At 36.9% G+C, this 17,743-nt stretch overlaps 1 protein-coding gene across 1 annotated transcript; it reads left to right on the forward strand.

The window, feature by feature from the left end:
- The first annotated feature begins 4,748 nt into the window (after nucleotides 1-4,748).
- Nucleotides 4,749-14,919, forward strand: LOC113749496 (SWI/SNF complex subunit SWI3C). Its single transcript, XM_027293253.1, has 9 exons — nucleotides 4,749-4,945; nucleotides 5,059-5,613; nucleotides 6,396-6,931; nucleotides 10,198-10,561; nucleotides 10,675-10,748; nucleotides 12,661-12,788; nucleotides 13,076-13,131; nucleotides 13,201-13,385; nucleotides 13,964-14,919. Exons 1-9 carry the CDS (start codon nucleotides 4,927-4,929, stop codon nucleotides 14,423-14,425), a joined length of 2,379 nt encoding a protein of 792 aa, XP_027149054.1. The 5' UTR covers nucleotides 4,749-4,926; the 3' UTR covers nucleotides 14,426-14,919.
- The last annotated feature ends 2,824 nt before the right edge of the window (nucleotides 14,920-17,743 follow it).

A 17,743-nucleotide genomic window follows, 5' to 3' on the forward strand; every position in this document is an offset into this window, starting at 1 on the left:
TGTAATGATGATTCAAACATTGAACATCAACAGGATGCTGAGCCACTGGTTGAGATTGACATAACATCCTCTGCCCCAGATCAAGTAGACCAGGATATGTTCGAAGTGTTTGGGCTGTCAAGGTCTCAAGTGAAATATAGCACCAAGGAACCCAGAACACAAACTAAAGAACAAGTACAGATGCCCTTCAGGATTAGAGATGTTCATATGCATGCTGCTGCTGCTGGCAAGGCAGATTTAAGTGTTCCTAGTTCATCTAGATCGAAGGGAAAGGAGAAAGTACTGTGATAGGAGAAACAACATGCTGAATTTTCTTCAAGCCAAGCTGCTTTTGTTCAAGCCAAGTTGCTGCTTTTGTAATTAGTGAATGACTTTTGTTGTTTCAACTTTTGCTTTGCCTAGTAATTATGGAAGTGCAAGCTGTAATGTGATAGCTGGCTTTATTTCATTTATGGACCCATGTTCAACAACAGATCATGTAGTTTGCTTTATGGGATCTCTGTTTTCCTTATATTTTTCTGTTTTGTTAGACTTGATGACTGAGTTTATAATCCAACCAGACCCTTTGTATGCTCTTGTTTTATTAAGTATTATTGATGTTGGATGTTATAAAAAATGTGTGATTTGATGATGTATGCCTGACCTTTATAAAGTTGATGAACAAAAAAGTTGATGAATATTGAGTTTTTTGAAGCTGTAATACATAAGAAGAGCTTAGCTTTGTAGATTAAAGTTGCAATACATATGACAAGCTCTAAGTGTAGTGTATACAGTTGGTTAGTAGACAAAAGTTTCTTCCATAGAATTTATTTATTTTTTTTAAAAAAAAAGAGGGAAACCCGCAAGCGGGTTTCAGGCTATTTAACAAATTACTTTAAAAAAAAAAATTTTTTTTACATGCAAGCTGCGTTGAGTTGCACATGCCCATCGGAGGGCCCTAGGATGCCCAGCAAACCTCCCCTCTCATCCTCACCCTTCAGGTGAGGGTTTGAGAGTATGTGTTTGATATAAATAGAACAGAAACGCAGCTTTTAGTCATTTTACATAAGGGGGAAACCCGCAAGCGGGTTCCAGGCAGGCAGGGAAACCCGCAAGCGGGTTTCAGGCTATTTAACAAATTACTTAAAAAAAAAAAATTTTTTTTACATGCAAGCTGCGTTGAGTTGCACATGCCCATCGGAGGGCCCTAGGATGCCCAGCAAACCTCCCCTCTCATCCTCACCCTTCAGGTGAGGGTTTGAGAGTATGTGTTTGATATAAATAGAACAGAAACGCAGCTTTTAGTCATTTTACATAAGGGGGAAACCCGCAAGCGGGTTTCAGGCAGGCAGGCTATTTAAACTTACTTGCTTTTCTTGACTTCCTCTCCTCAACATTGCTCCTTTCCTGCATATTGTCCCCCACTGCCTCCATCATTTGCTTTCTTATGCCCTCCGATTCCTTATTTAACACGATTTGCTTTGATTTTATTTAGCAAAGGATGAACTAGCCATTGCTTTGCCCAATTACCTCTCCATCTGCCTTACTTCACCAGCGGTTCCTTCACCTTTTAATACCAGTAGAAGCATTCAAAGTAGCTTATGAAGGGAAAATATTCTGCCAGGAAAATATTCTCCAATTCATATTTTTCACCTATTGCAACTTTCTTCTGTCACTGTATCAGTCAAACTAAGGGTATGAAGGGAACTAAAATACTCTCCCTCCTCCAAAATGCTTAATCTATTGTTACTTTTGCTTAGAGGGGCTGACATTGTTAAGAAAATGTCAATTCAAGGGGTGGTAGGAGAGATTTCCAAAATGTGGAGGGAGCTTAGTGATATTTCAAGAAACCTCAGGGGAGGTTTCTGATATTATCCCTTGCTTTATTTCATTGAGAATGCACTTTAATTGTATTGAAGTTATGATATACATATATGGCAACTGTTTTCATGTTCATCTGTTTGTATTATTTGCATTTATATTCCAACTTGGTTTATCAGTACATGTGGGACAATCTTGGTTTATCAGCTTAGTTGCCAGTTTGGTTTATTTGCATTTGTTTTCTAGCGTGGTTTATTTGCATCTGTTTGTATTATCAGTACATGTGGTTTATCAGTTCATGGCCATTTTATATTTATGATATGAACAACACTTTGACAAGGACCATTTTCTTACACTCAACGCATAGCTTTACAAACAAAATAAATTACAGAGTTCATAAATTGCATTGTTGCCAAATACATTTCCCTTCCTAAATCCCACCTTTTACATAAATTGCAGAGTTCATTTGGAACCTTTGTACAAACAAAATAAGTCCCTTTCTATACCCTGCAATTGGATATTACTTCATAGGAAAAAATGCAACTCTCGTTCCAACAACAAACACAGCCAGCTTCAAAATGTTCTTTCTTCTGCAATTTTACCAAAATCACTCCAGTCTTAGCAGCAACTTGCCTCCCTTTACTTTTTCCTCGCCTTTACTGCTCCAACTCAGTACTAGCAAAACCACCAAAAGCACAATTATTATAATAAAAAATTTCTCCCTCTTACGCATTCTTTCAACTTGTTCTTCCATTTTGTTAGTCTTTTTCAGCAAACCAGGAATGAGAACTCTCCCTCTTGGACAAATTGGCTCATCAACCCATTCAAAGTACCTGCATCTCTCGGGTCTCTACCATAACAATAATGACATTTCTCAGAAATTAGTTAGCTAAATTAACACATTGAAGGACCAACATTTTTAGACAAATATTTCTTACCGGCCACAGAGAGCAACCAAGGAATCTTCTTCCCGAATTCTCGCCGCGCCAACAGGTGCTCATTTTTGTTCTTAACCCACACTTGCAGAATGGAGTTGATGAACCACTGGAGACTTCAGAACTTCTGCTCCTCATTTAGGCAAAAATGAGAGCACAGGGAGCTCCACTGCCAGATGCTCTGAGGATGAATGTTTAAAGCTGCAAAGATTGGCAAGAAAATTTTGGGGTTGAAGGGCAGAGGGAAAAAGGACAACAATGGAGCTTTTCGTCCGTCCGTTGCATTTTGTTCCTTTAAAGTTAGCTCCATTCGGTTTTACCCATTTTTTGTTGGGTAAAACCGTTGGTTGTAACGGTCAATTGGATATTTCCCGTCAATTGTCCTTAATTGGTCAAAATTACGGAACATTGAGGATGAAATGTGTTTGGGGTTAAACATTGAGGATAAAATTGGTCAAGCCCCCAAACTTTGAGGATGAAAAGTGCATTTTTCCCTTCAAATATATTACATGTTGTCCTTTCGACTGGTATTGTTGTACCTAATCTTTGATGACCTCCACAGTTTTTATCTTTAAAAGTGCTGTCACAATTAATGATTAATGAGTCAGAGGGCAAATATCACGAACAACTTAACTCCAACAAATTTATAAAAGCTGTATATGTATATTCCTAATCGTGTCTAACCATTGTTAAGGAAAAATAGCTAAAAACGATATGTTAGTTCCTCTTTGAACTTATGACATTGCAACTCACTTGACATTGTTTTGCATCAAGCTCTCAACTTTTTGTACACAAATGTGGTAGCTTTTCCTTAGCATATTTTTTCATGAGCTCCTAAGAATAAAATATAAGAGACTCAAAATAGCCACCTTCTTTCTTATGGAGTATTTCCTTACTTTCTTTTCTTATTTATTAAATATCCCTCTAATTTCTATTTATGACAAAAGTAGTTTTCTTTCAAAAAAGAAAAAAACCAAATAAACCCATTTCTAAATTCGCATATTTGATTATACATCATTTTACAACTCAATTGAAGGAAACTTGTGGCAATCAAATCAATAAAAACAATTATGAAATCAATAAAAACAATGTAATAAATCTCCAATGTCATTCTCATACATATTTTATGTCTATAATAAATAAAAGCACTCAATCTAATTAACCACCTTTTCTCTCCTACATGGGATGTCCAATTGAATAGAATTATAGAATTGATAGGTCATTTCGATCCTTAAGTTTTACCCATATTTTTATCCGTTTCTTCTCTAATTAATTTTTCCTATAGTTTTTATCTCTTCTAATAAGTTTTATGTTTTCAAATAAATTTGAATTATTTTTTCCTATTATTTCTCTCTCTTCTAATAATATCTATCTTTTTCTTAGCAAAGTTGTATAGTTTAATTTATCAATATGGATTAACTTTACTTATTATCATTTTAATCGTTGCATTAGTAAATTTTTTTTTGTTGTAGAAAACTGAATACTCATTTATGAGAAAATGAGTTGTTAACTTTTTTGTATTTAATTACATACAAATATGTAGTTCTAAGTTTATGGTCATGGTAAAGATTTAATTTTTTCAAAAATATCTGTAATTTTTGTTATATGTTATAGTATTTGATGATATTATTACATTATAGTAGAAGTATGCATAGAAGTTTTTAAAAAAAATATTGTAGTCAAATAATTAGAGTGCATTTTCTAAAATTAATATTATGTGAGAATATTGTTGAATTTTTACTTGAATTAGTCATATTTGCACAAATTCACAACTAAGTAAATAAAAACGTGCTCAAGCGGGGGCTAAGTCCTACTACTTACCAGTTACCACATAGTTCATTTTAAATTCGAACGCAAATTAGGAAAGATTAGTGAAAACAGTCAATATGAATAATCAATTATGAATAATTAGTATCCCATTCAATAATTTCCATAATAAACAGCCCTTCTATAGCAATTTCTCCCTTTTCCTTTTTTCAGGACTCCCCACTTCCCCCCAGTCGCCAGTCTCCGCAGTCGCCACCACTGAAATCCTCTCCTGATTTCAGCATCCCAAATCGAGCGCCACCGGTGCAATTCCCCTCCCCGGGGCCCCCCAACATCCCACCCCAACCCCCATAACCAAAACCCTGAATTTATCCCCTTGGAAAATTCTCGTTAAACCCTCCTCTTCCGTTCAAATTTCCCAGCAATGCCTGCTTCCTCCTCAGGTTTATTTGCAGCAGAAAGAAAACATTTATTTTCTATTTATTGATTGTTTTTTTTCTTCTGTTGTTCAATTTACATTTTTTTAAATTTGGGTTTTTTTCCTTGGATGAATCAGAGGCGAGGACGAGGTGGAGGAAGCGGAAAAGAGAGCCCCAAATTTCGCGAAAGTTGAAAGCACCCCAACAGCCTGCTCTAGACGACGACGTTTTGGAAGACGACGACGAGGACGAAGAAGAATTGAACGAAGATGATAACAACAACAACAATAACAATAATAACCAAAACCCTAACAACATTTCCCTTGAACGGACGGTCCAGATTAGGGAGAGCGAGTCGGTGTCGGACGGCGGTGAGAGGATTAGTAGCTTCCCTCTGGTTATAAAACGGGCGGTACACCGGCCGCACTCGTCCGTGACCTCTGCCGTGACGATGGAGAGAGCTGGGAATTTAGGGGAAAGTAGAGGGCAGGGACAAAACGCCCTCGTTTTGGAGAATATTTCTCATGGGCAGCTACAGGCCTTGTCTACTGTGCCCACGGATAATTTGGTTGTAGGTGAGGAGGGTGGGAGTGGATCGTATGTGATTGCACCTCCCAGGATTATGAAGGGGCACGGCGTGGTTAAGAAGTTTGGCAGTGCTGAAAGGGTTCATGTGGTTCCAATGCACGCAGGTTATTGTCGAAAAAATCTTTTATGCGTTGATTCGTAGTTAATAGTTATAAATTTAAATGCTTGGTCCAACTTAATGGCTTTGTATACCAATAGAAAATTATTTTGACAGCTAGAAAAACCAGGGAATGAAGAGCTGAGGATGTAATGGAATCATATTGTTGTTTAGTTATAAATCTGGCGTAATAGCTTGTTTGGTTAGTTTTTATTCAGAATGAGTAATCAGTTGCTTAAAAGTAGGCATAGCTGTGAGCAACTTGTTTCAGGGGTGGTCAGATCAAGAGAAATAATGACCAATGTTGCTTAGGGTTGTCTAGAGATATGTATAGTCCTTCTGAGGATGGTTTAATACAAGTTTATGTAAAGATTATATAATTTGTGCAAAGATTGGTCTCTCTAGGTGGTGAGACTAAATTCTCCAATGCGCTTGATTTTTTCTTAGCTGCCTATGATGCTTGTTGATATGACTCTCGGCAGATTTACTTAAGAGGATTGTGTATGGTATTATCGTGAAATTGAGCTAAAATATCCTTTTTAATTTGTTTGCAAAATGTCTTGCAGAATGATCCTTGAGTCTTAGCCAGGTACAACTGTTGTGCATGGGTGCTTCATAAAATTAAAATAGTCTTAACTGGTGTGGTTCTCCTCTACTTTAAATAATAGAACATGATGTTTGTTTTTGTGTGGTTTCCCCTCTCTTTTGAGTGTTTTCATCTGTTTAAGTCTGTGATTAACATCATCTTGTGAAATATAATCCAGTTTTTTCATATTAATCTCTTAGCAGATTGGTTTTCGCCTAATACAGTGCATAGATTGGAAAGGCAAGTTGTGCCACACTTTTTTTCTGGAAAATCATCAGATCATACACCTGAAAAATACATGGAGTGTCGAAATTGTATAGTTGCCAAATACATGGAGAATCCAGACAAGCACTTGTCACTATCTGACTGCCAGGGATTAGTAGCTAGTGTCAGTATTGACGATTTAACTCGTATTTTGCGGTTTCTTGACCACTGGGGGATCATCAATTATTGTGCTTCTACCCCTAGTCGTAATGTGCAAAAGGATGGGACATATTTATGTGAGGACTCCAACGGTGACCTTTGTGTTCCTGGAGCTGCTTTGAAAAGTATTGATAGCTTGGTTCAGTTTGACAGGCCTAAGTGTAGGTTAAAGGCAGCTGAAGTATATCCGGAACTTGCATGTCAGCACGATGAAGACTCTGATTTTGATAGTGCAATCCGGGAACATTTATCTGAAACCAGATGCAACTGTTGTTCTCGGCCAACTCCTACAGTATACTATCAGTCACAGAAGGAGGTAATTACTTATTGTCTTATTAATTATTTCAGCTGCGATCGGTCTTGAATAGGTTCATATTCTTCTCTTTTGCGGTTGTGTCGCTGGATAGACAACTTTGTTGTGTGTCTTTTAAAGGACAATATGTTATGCAGCTTCATGGGGTTATGTGTTGGAATATTATCCTTTCACATTCTCCTTGCATGTATGCAAATCATGCTCGCAGAGTTCATATAGTTATAACCTTTTCAGTAATCTACTTCCACGTGGCTTGTTAGGCAATGCAACCATCCTGCATGTCATATACATCTGTCCAAAATCAAAATCATAGGTAAGTTTGATTTTGATGTTGTTGATTGCAAAAGAGATGTTCACATTTTGTGAATGGCTTGAAACTTTTATATGACCAAGATATGTGGTTCTTGGGATAGGAATTTGATATATATTCTCTGTGTTAATCTCGTTCTTGGTGGTCGTCCATGTGGACTTAATCTTGTTCCGTTTCTTTTGGTAGTCTGATGTCTGTTAAAGGTGATAGTGATGTTTGAACTCCTCTGTGTCCAAACATGGACGAAAGGACCATTTAGCAATTAGTTGGCCTAAATTTCAATTTTTTGTTTTTGGTCCAAGGGTTTTGGGTTTGCATCTGCCAATTGAGTTTAATGCTTCGGACAGAAGATTGCGTTTTAGCAAGCAAATGTTGGAGGCATGAAAACAATGGAAACTTGAAGCTGCACTAATTGCATGTATGGTGCAACTTCTACTGATTGTTTGCTGAACCTTTCCGTTGGGTTACTTTTTTTAGGATATTTAAGTTCTGGTGGAATCTTCATTGATTGGTATAGGATGGCCAACTTATAATGGCCAAATCTTGGCCAACTTATTGGTCAAGAGTTGATACTTTGACGTTTTGGTTTTTGAGTCTAGACCATTAACATGTGGCTTGTTTATCATGTGACATCTTGTTAAAGTAACTGGTCGATGGAACTCTGTTATGTTCTGTCTGTTTTATACTGGTGTAGAAGTGCATATTGCAGGATGGATCCAAAATTTTTGGTTGATTAATGTTTACTTGGATAGCTATGGACGCTGTGATTCTTTATAAAATTTAGACACTGAATTGCACAATAAACAGGAGGAGATAGTTGCTATGTTACATACTCGGGTACTAGAATATAGATATGGTAATACTGTCTGTGAGTTGGATATGTCCCCACGGAAATGGTGGGGGGGGGAGTTATTAGATTTATAATACGTAGTTTTTAGGATTTCTTGAGCCTGTATTTCACTCGGAGGCTTTATTGTAACTGCTACCTATGTCCCAGTAATGATGTCACGCTTTTCTTTTTGGTCCGTCCAAAGTATGTGTCAGGTTCAGTTGTTCTTTTTTACTTTACTGGCAAAAATATGATGTTAAGTGAATGGGTTAGGCCCCCAGGAATCTTATTCAAACTAACTCCATGTAATGGCGTTTGACATACACAAACTAGAGGAAGGTGAGTACAAATTGTTTGGTGCACAGACTAGCAGTATATGTGATTTACATGTTAAAAGGAAACACAAGCATTTTGGCCCCACCTGTGACTATACAAGATGTACTACTCTAGTTCTTCAAGCTTTTTCCTATTCAAACTCCCACTGAGAAGAATAAAGATGGAACTAATGCAAACTAAATAACCTGCATAGAACTGTTGTCAAAAAGCTCCGCCAGACAGTGACAATCTCTTGAGACCAGCGGGAGTATTTGTTTTGTTCCTTGTCGGCAAATACCAAAATATTATTCTTATGATGATGGTTGTAGTTGTTTTGATAAGATACTCAGAATGCTGGATGCTTGCGACTTTTTAGTTACGAAATCCAACAAGAGTTGGTTGTGATGCTTTATGAAATGAATCCAGTTGATGATTCAATCAGAAAAAATATGGCAATTGTTACCTGTTATCCCACATTCACATATGCGACCCATTTAGTGTATATAGAAATAGGAGTTCAAGGGATTTTTTTTATCTTGCTTGGCTCATTTTCTCCTCATACTTCATGGTGCCTAATTTCTAGTTGCATTTTTTTCTGAACATGCATATATAGTGCACTAAAGCTTGTCTCCTAGTCAAAGATCAAAAAACCCGATAATTTTTCACCAGATCCTGCATGCATTTCAGACTGGTACCTGTTTTTTGTTGTGTTGACATTAGTATCTCAGGGAGAAGTGTTGAGTCCAGGTAGCAGACCTTAGTGGATCAAAATTTAATTGTTCGGAGATCTAAATGGAAAACCTTTTATAAGTGAAAACTACACAATCCCCATAGGAAAATCTCCTTGCAAACTTGTATTTGACATTTTGTCCTTTTCTACTTATCCTCTAATACACAATCGCATCAATGTTTTAAAGAGAATTGGAACTGTGGGAGTCGGGAAATGTTTACATTCACAAAGAGTGGTAGAATTTTTGGTGATTTTGTAGTAAGGGCAAATCAGACACACTTTTGTCCATGAAACCTCACGTAATCAGAAATTAGCCAATCATTATAAGCCTTTATGAATTAGTAAAGTTTGCCACTGGGGACGATAATGTTCCTGGTAACATGTTTACCATACCTTTCTGGATGGGTTTGGACGTTTGTTGGTGCCTAAACTCCATCCTTGTCTTTGGTCTTGAGTTTGAGGCTTTGAATGACTTGCCCTTGGGGATTGAATCTGAGTAGGAATTTTGCACTCACTTTGCACATTTTGATTGGTCTCTTTGGGTTGGCACATAGTTTGAAGAGCTAGCCATGATACATTTGCATTTTCAACTTTGTGGAAATATTCCCAAATTAGTCTCCATTTTCTAGAAAAAAATCAGTATAGGCATTACTGCTAAAATAAACTTAGGAAGCTGTTATGGTTGATACAATGAGATGGAGAAGTTTTAAGTTGTACATGTGTTGCCACTTGGCTATGTATCTCTTACTGGGAAAGAGAAATGTGTTTGTCCTTGGGTGCATTCTGAGGTAAGAGATTTTTAGTGACTAGAAGAGCATATGAGGTGACCTTTCACTGATTGAACTGCGAGTTCCCTTATTTTTTAAAAAATACACATTTTCTCTCTTTTTATTTTTTTTTGTTTTATTGGTAAAGCTGTGCGTGTACTTGTACCAGTTTGACTTTTCTGGAGTGTCTTGTATTTCGCTTATAAAGAGAAAAGTAATCAGGAAAGGAACGTAAGCTGATTCGGAGTTGCTAAACATTTTTTGTTTCTTTCGTCACTTTCCTGTTTCGTATTCATGACTGGCAAGCATCTTTGACAGGTTGATGTGCTACTCTGTTTGGATTGCTTCCATGATGGCAAATATGTTGCTGGCCATTCTAGCCTGGATTTTGTGAAGGTCAATTCCATGAAAGGTTATGCAGGTCTGGATGGAGAAAGTTGGACTGATCAGGAAACCCTTCTTCTTCTAGAAGGGATGCAACTCTATAATGAAAACTGGAATGAAATTGCAGAGCATGTGGGCACCAAGTCTAAAGCACAATGTATCCTCCATTTTGTCCGTCTGCCTCTTGATGCTACTCCCTTGGGAAATATTGATGTCCCTGGCTGCGCTAATTCATCAAATCTCCCGGATGGAAATGAATGTGGGAGGTCACATCCAAATGCAAATGGGAATCTTGCAGGTACCGTACTGGGCTTGCTTTTTGCCCTTATCTTGTACTTCGCCCTTTTGGTCTCTTATTTCCAAATAAGGATCTGCTAATAATTAAAAATCTGCATCTCTTTACTGATCCAGGATGTGGCTTGCAAGACCCTGATTTTGAAACTAAATTTCCTTTTGCTAATTGTGGAAACCCAGTTATGGCTCTGGTAGGTGGTTTCTCTAAAACTCTAGTTCCTTTTCACATGATTTTGTAGCATGTTTATTTCTAGTGCTGTTTTTTGCATGCTTAGCTATTACCTGATTCATGTCTGAGTTCTATTAAACTTTGTATCATTTTTAAAAACTGACTGCATGTTACATGTGTGATATGATCAATAACATTTATTCATACTTATTGACTGACTGAATGTGGAGAATTTTTTTCCTGCAATGTTATTGACTTGAAATTGTACACTGAGGTAGAAGAATCTTGAAAATCTAGAAAATCCAGAGAGAGAGAGAGAGATCATCTTCACCTTGGCATCCTCCAATTATGTATGTCATAAGTAATTCAGGTTACTTCACCTTGACTTCCTCCAGTTTGCTGAGATGAATTTGTCTTTGGGAGAGATGGTTTAGTGGTTGATATCCATGTCTTTGTGCTAGCCAGCCTTGTATCTACAAGTCTCAGCCGTATGAGCGGCTGTACTTTCTTCCCTCACCCACTCACCAAAGCGTTAGGCTAAAAATCGCAATCCCAGCTTATACTTGTCCTACAGGATGTTTGTTTCCTTCTATTGTTTTTCTTTAGAGTCATATCCTTCTTTAGCGTTTCTTTAATTTGTCTCCTCTTTTGTACGTGTTTGCTAACTTCATCAAGGAAACAGTATCTTGGTGTTAAAAGTGGAAGGAGGATTGTGATTTCATTAGTGAAAGTCCTGCCTGGCTCAACCCTTAGTTCTATGTTGTTACTTCCTCTGTATTCTTCTGCATTAATAGCAGATACCTAGGATATTTTTATTCCTACTCAAAGGAGGTATTACTACTGGTCCTCCTTATTTCATAGGAGGTACGTCAGAGCATTTTTCTTCCTGTATAGCTTCACCTCCAATTCATATGCTGATTTCTATGCTTTCCCTTTCTTTTCCTCCCATCCCTGGACGTGGACCTCTAATTTTTTTTTACCTTTTTGTTCCCCTCCTCATTTTGGATTTTAAAGCTATGAAGGTTCTATCTGACCTTAGTCACTACTCCACACATTGGCACCTCAGAGTAAACTATCTTGTGTATCCTTGTTTTCTATAGTAATATAGGTTAAGTTCTTCCGCAGAATACTTTCTTGGTTTTTATAATTTTGCATACCTCACAAGTTTGTAGGTAATGTATGCTAGGCATGTTAACTTTTAGAAGCAGCTGAAACTGTCTGAGTATTGCTTAAATCTCAAATGTGCTTTATAGATAACCAAATATCGACAATAAGTAATTATACAATATTATACAATAGTTGCTTTTCCCATTCATGCCATCTTAAAGTGATTTATGTTTACCAAATTAAGTATGCTTTGACAATTTTCTATTAGCTTGGGATCTCTCTCTCCTCTTTAGTTGAAAAGAAAAGCATGTAGTATACGCAAAAGGTGGATGTTATCCCTTTGCTAGCAATCCCTGTCTCTGACTGGCATAGATGACAGCCATGAACCATGTAGAATATGAATTTTTGAATGTTAGGGTAAGGTAAGTTTTGCACTCCTGCTGCACGTGTCCAATCTCCTAGAGTAGCTTTGCTTTCTAGAGATGTTATAATGTCAAGTTAGATGAATATAAATGGTAAGAGAATTGAGAGTAATGTGAGCCATATAGTTGCCAAATTCTGCACCAGATGTGTAGGCTCAACATAAGATTTTTTTTCTTTTCTTTGATATCAAGATATCTATCGAACCACTCTTCATTGAGCCACATATTTTAACCCTTGGCTATACGAAATCTGAGACTTACTGTGGGCGTCTTTTTTATGGTATTGAAAGCTTCTAATATAAACTTGTTGAATCTGCATATGCATTTTAGCAACTTTGATGTTTTTTGTATTTTAAATTTTATATATATATATATTCATGTCGACCTATCTGTTATAATTCCTAGGTTGCCTTTCTGGCTTCTGCAGTCGGACCAAGAGTTGCCGCAGCATGTGCCCATGCATCCCTGGCTACATTATCTAAGGATGATGGTTCAACTTCAACTAGAAATTTTATGCAGATGGATGGATCAAGGTTAGTTTACTGTCTTCTTCAATTGGTTCTTTAGTCAGTATTTTGATATTGGCAATTCTTATTTGCTTTTCTGAATGTACTATTGATTTTTTCAATTTCATGACTTGGTTATGTCATTCCTTTGGTTCATGTTATAGAGTGAACATTTGTATGATAAGGGTCTGTAGTCACTGCTTTACTATTTTAACGGCTTGTGCATTTGAATGCTGCTGTATTCCTCTTATTGATTCTTTCCTTTGAGTCTCTTCCTTTCCTGACATCCTTCACAATTTTTTATGCTATTGAAGGATAAGTAAGGATAGCGGTCCCCGTGGAGACTATGGAAACTCAAGCCAGCAAAAAGGTATGCTGTAAATTAATTTTTTCATCTTCTTTCTTCTTCTTTATAATAATCAGTGGCCAAAATTCTCAGAAGAAAAGATGAGAGGACAAGGTCCCTGGACTAAGCATGATACAGATACATTTCCATTATCTGCTGAAAAAGTAAAAGCTGCTGCAAAAGTTGGCCTTGCAGCTGCAGCTACAAAGGCAAAGCTTTTTGCTGACCATGAAGAACGTGAAATTCAGAGGTTATCGGCTAATATCATAAATCATCAGGTATGTTAGTTGCTAATACAATGAATCTTTGAGATCTCTAAGGATTATATTCGTTTATTCTTTCTGTAAGGTGTTCTGGTGGTGTTTGACTGGAAGGAGGTACACTTTTGCATTTGAGATAGTCTTGGCAAAGTGGGTTTGGTTTGAAGGGAGAATTGAGGAAAATAACTTCTGTTTGCTTTGGAATTGTGTTATAAATGTGAGTATTTGGAGTGTTTTTTGGGGTGTTACTAACTCCACTTACTGTAGACTCCAAAACTTACTCCAAAACTTGTTTTTGAAATACTCCCTAATCCATACAGAGAATTGTTTTGGACCTAGAATTCTTGTTACTTGGGTATGTTACTCTGGTGCTCTTGTGAGGCCTTTAAAAGTCTCTGGATTTGTGCACCTTTCATATTCCAATCTTGATATTTGTTTGGGGAACTTTTTGACAATTGCTGATTTAATACATGTTACACTTTGATTTTCTATTCGAACTCACAGTATTATTATGTGAAATAGTACAACTTAGTTCTAGATGTGGTTCCTTGCGAGCATTCTGACTTTTGACTCTGCAACTTCACCTTTCTATGCAGTTGAAAAGATTGGAGCTGAAACTGAAGCAGTTTGCAGAAGTAGAGACACTCTTAATGAGAGAATGTGAGCAAATGGAAAGGACAAGGCAGAGAATTGCTGCAGAACGTAATGTTATATTATCAGCACATCTTGGCTCTTCTGGATTATCTCGACCTATGGGCCCACCAAGTGTTGGTCAAGCCATGGTTAATAGTAATGTCGGTAATAATAGGCAACAAGTTTCAAATTCTCCTCAACCATTTATATCTGGGTTTGGCAGTAATCAACCAATCCATCCGCATATGTCACTCATGTCACAACAACAATCGATGTACGGAATTGGGCCTAGGTTACCATTATCAGCTATACAGCCATCTTCCTCCTCTCCCAATGTTATGTTCAACCCTGCAGCGACCTCCCAGGCTGCTTTAAATCATCCAATGTTGAGACCTGTGTCTGGGTCTAAATCTGGATTAGGTTGACTGTAGAAGTGATGATGCAACAAGATTGCTCGTGTTACAATTCTTGTGCTTTCAGCACTAAAAGTTGGAGAGTGGATGGGGTAGATAGCTGCTGTGCATGTTGTATTTTGGCCCGTATGTTTCACTGGGGGCCGGTGTTTTCGACGCAGCAGCCCATGCAGCTGATGATGCAGCAATCTCAGATCAGTAGGAAAGTGACGTGACTTTCTTCAGCAATGGTGGTTCAACTAATTGATTGCTCCTTTTCATTGCTATAATTGTAGGTTCCAATATGTTATTTTTGTTGCTGACTGATTAACTACCAAGACAGGAGTAATTTAAGTAGCATGCTCGAGATGTTGCAACCTTGCTGTACAGATCATGAAACATGCAGGGATGTAGTGAAAGCATGAAATAGACGCCTTGTTATTTAAATCTCTGGCATATGCGTATCTTCATGTCATTTTGCAGCTTCCTTGATTTTGCAAATCGAAGTGGCATTGGGTTGTAGATCACCTTCTGTTACGCGTCCCATGCGACGTGATAATTTTGTAGTTTTGTTTTACACTGCAGCTCTCTGCTTCTGCCTCCTTAAATTTATGGAATTGGTTAACAAAAAGAGTGCTGGAGCGTAACATTAAGGCCCTGTTTGGTTCTGGGAAAGTACTGAGGAAAAGGAAAGTCTTTCCGAGAGAGTGTTTCCCATGTTTGGTGTGGGGGAAAGCCAGTATGGAAAGGAAATCATGGGATTTCATTTCACAAGGGAATTGGGAATGCTTTTTTGCCTACAAAATCAATTCCTTAGGTTCCTCTATTGCGGGATTTTGGTTGATGCAGTTTCTAGGTTTGATGTATTATGCTTGTTTTCTTGTTTTCACTTATTAATTTGAGGGTTTCTTTGGTTAGTTTTCTGTTTTAAATTTTCTTGTGCAACTAGCTTGAATGTGGATTTTCACTTGACGGCTGGCTTGAAACCGTCAAAGGGGAATTGAAATTTGTGGCCAATTGGTAATCTAGAAACTCATCCATTAGTCCCTCTGCTGTCGATGCTGAATGATATAATGACATCTATTTTATATTAGAATGAAGGCATACAATGGTAATCATCATGCTAAGAGCTGGCTTATTGTCTTTTTAAAGTCGTTGGGCACTAAAAGTTGTTAGTTCATAGTCTAGAATCTGGACGTGATTCCTAAAATCACTTCTCGGTATCTTAATCAAATGGGCTGAGCCAGAAATTTTGCTCTCGTGGCTTCTTTTTAGCTGAAGTTTGCGTGCATTCTTTCAGGTCCTCGTGTTGTTTTTAGTCACACATTTTTCTGACGCAGTCCCTATTAAATTGGCACCTGTCATGGTTATAAGAAATTGGCACCTGTCATCGGTCCTTCTACTGAAATGCAAAGCAAATTATAAACCCTCTGCAACGGTTTAATGTAAGAAATTTAATGAAGACAAGAAGCAATATTCTTTGCATCACCTGCCTAGAATTCAATTCCATGATTAGGAGACAAGTTCTCTTTAGATGGATTGTAGTTTTTACATGAGAAAAGTTGTAAAGAGAGAACAAGCATGAAATGCTAAAGAGAGTTGCTTCTTAATGAAAACAATTATATTTCCTAGTGGTTAACACTCCTACTAATCTTTCTTATTAGTTAATCATCATACTAATGTTCATTTTTTCTTTTCTTCTTCTTCTTCTTCTCTCTTTTTCTCTGGCTCCCATCCAGGGTGATGGATCATGCATTTTGGCCTGATGGATCAGATTTTGAATCATTCTAAAGTGAAGATCAGCAATTTATTTTATGTAATTAGAATGTTGTTTGTTACATCTTTGCTTGGTTTTGCTTTTTCCTCCAGTTGATCTTATTTCCTTTGGCTTCATGATACTAAAAACCCTCTTCGGCCTTCATCCCTATCAGGGGAATTGATGCACAGTTGCATCTGCAGCAGCTAATGAAAGTCTAGAATGTTTTGGGCACTCCTGAAGTGGCAAAACCTACACCAAAGATGAATAATGAGTCATTTGCTAAATTGAACTGCATTGATTGAACGGCTTTAGAAAGATATTGGTATATATGCCTAGGGTTGATAGATTACTAAAATTGTACCATAAATTCTTAAAAATTGATTTCTCATTGGGTACATATGTGTCAAATGACAATTATACTGGACAGACTTGTTCAAATGCAATTGCAAAATCACCACATTCAAAGTCAAAATACACAACTAATTTTATAGCATGCCACTGATACCACAAAAATTCAAGAAGACCAACTAATTCTTTACAATTCAGAAGAACTTTAGCTTCAATATTTTGCATTTGAGTATATTGTTTTTTTTTTCTCATTTCATTTCATTTGCTAGTATTGTAGTTTGTGTCATTTATGTGAGACACAACTTAAACGGAAGAGAAGTATATATTATCCAAAAAGTAACATGTAGTTATTAACAATACTTGGACGAAAACTAAAATGTGGTTACAATAAACCTGAATTAATCAATAGACCAAAATCTCATTAGCAACCACAAACTTAACTCTTTTTTTCTTTTTATTTAGTGTAGATGGCACCCAACTCGTCTCCTTCTCTCTACGTTTTTTTTTTGTCATCGTCACTTTATCTACATCCCACTATTAGTGCATTACGTACCAGTATGGTTTTTTTTTTAGAGAAATCACATATTGTGGCAATTGATAGGAGTTAAGGTTTGAATCTTTGACCTTCCATCCCACCAAACTTTAAGAACCTGGTGGTGGCCAACGGTCGGTTAACTCATCCCCTTCTCCCCCAACCAAAAGATAACTAATAAGAGTTGTGACGGTAAGTTAGATATTTTACACATCATCTTGTCAATGGCTAAAAATAATCATACCAAGAAATTGTTAAATTTTTTGTTAAAGTAGTGATTGCTTTTTTTCGTTTAATACAATAAATGAAATGCCATGATAAACATAGGTTGAATTTTGGAAATTTTTTTTTAATTTTAATTTAAGTTAAATTTTCTTTTTAAACTGTGTTCTCCTTTCTTAATTCCTTTTGAAAACCCATAATCCAAATACAGGAATTTCTTTCTTTAGAATTCCTTTCCATTTCCTTGGCACTTTCCTTTGTTAACCAAACAGGAGAAAGTATTTGGGTTTTAAAAGAAATTCACTTTTTATTTCCCACTTTCTTTTCCTCACTGGTTTCCTAGAAGCAAACAGGGCCTAAGGAAACGAGAGATACTCTAAGGTGAAGCTCGTTCCTTCTAAATCAGATTGATTTGATTGAAGGGAGTAGGAACTATTACTGGGAGTTAAATGAGATTGATTCGTTTTTCTTGTTTGATGATTTTTGTGTT

The sequence above is a fragment of the Coffea eugenioides genome, chromosome 10, assembly GCF_003713205.1.
Source record: "Coffea eugenioides isolate CCC68of chromosome 10, Ceug_1.0, whole genome shotgun sequence".
In the NCBI taxonomy this organism is placed as follows: domain Eukaryota; kingdom Viridiplantae; phylum Streptophyta; class Magnoliopsida; order Gentianales; family Rubiaceae; genus Coffea; species Coffea eugenioides.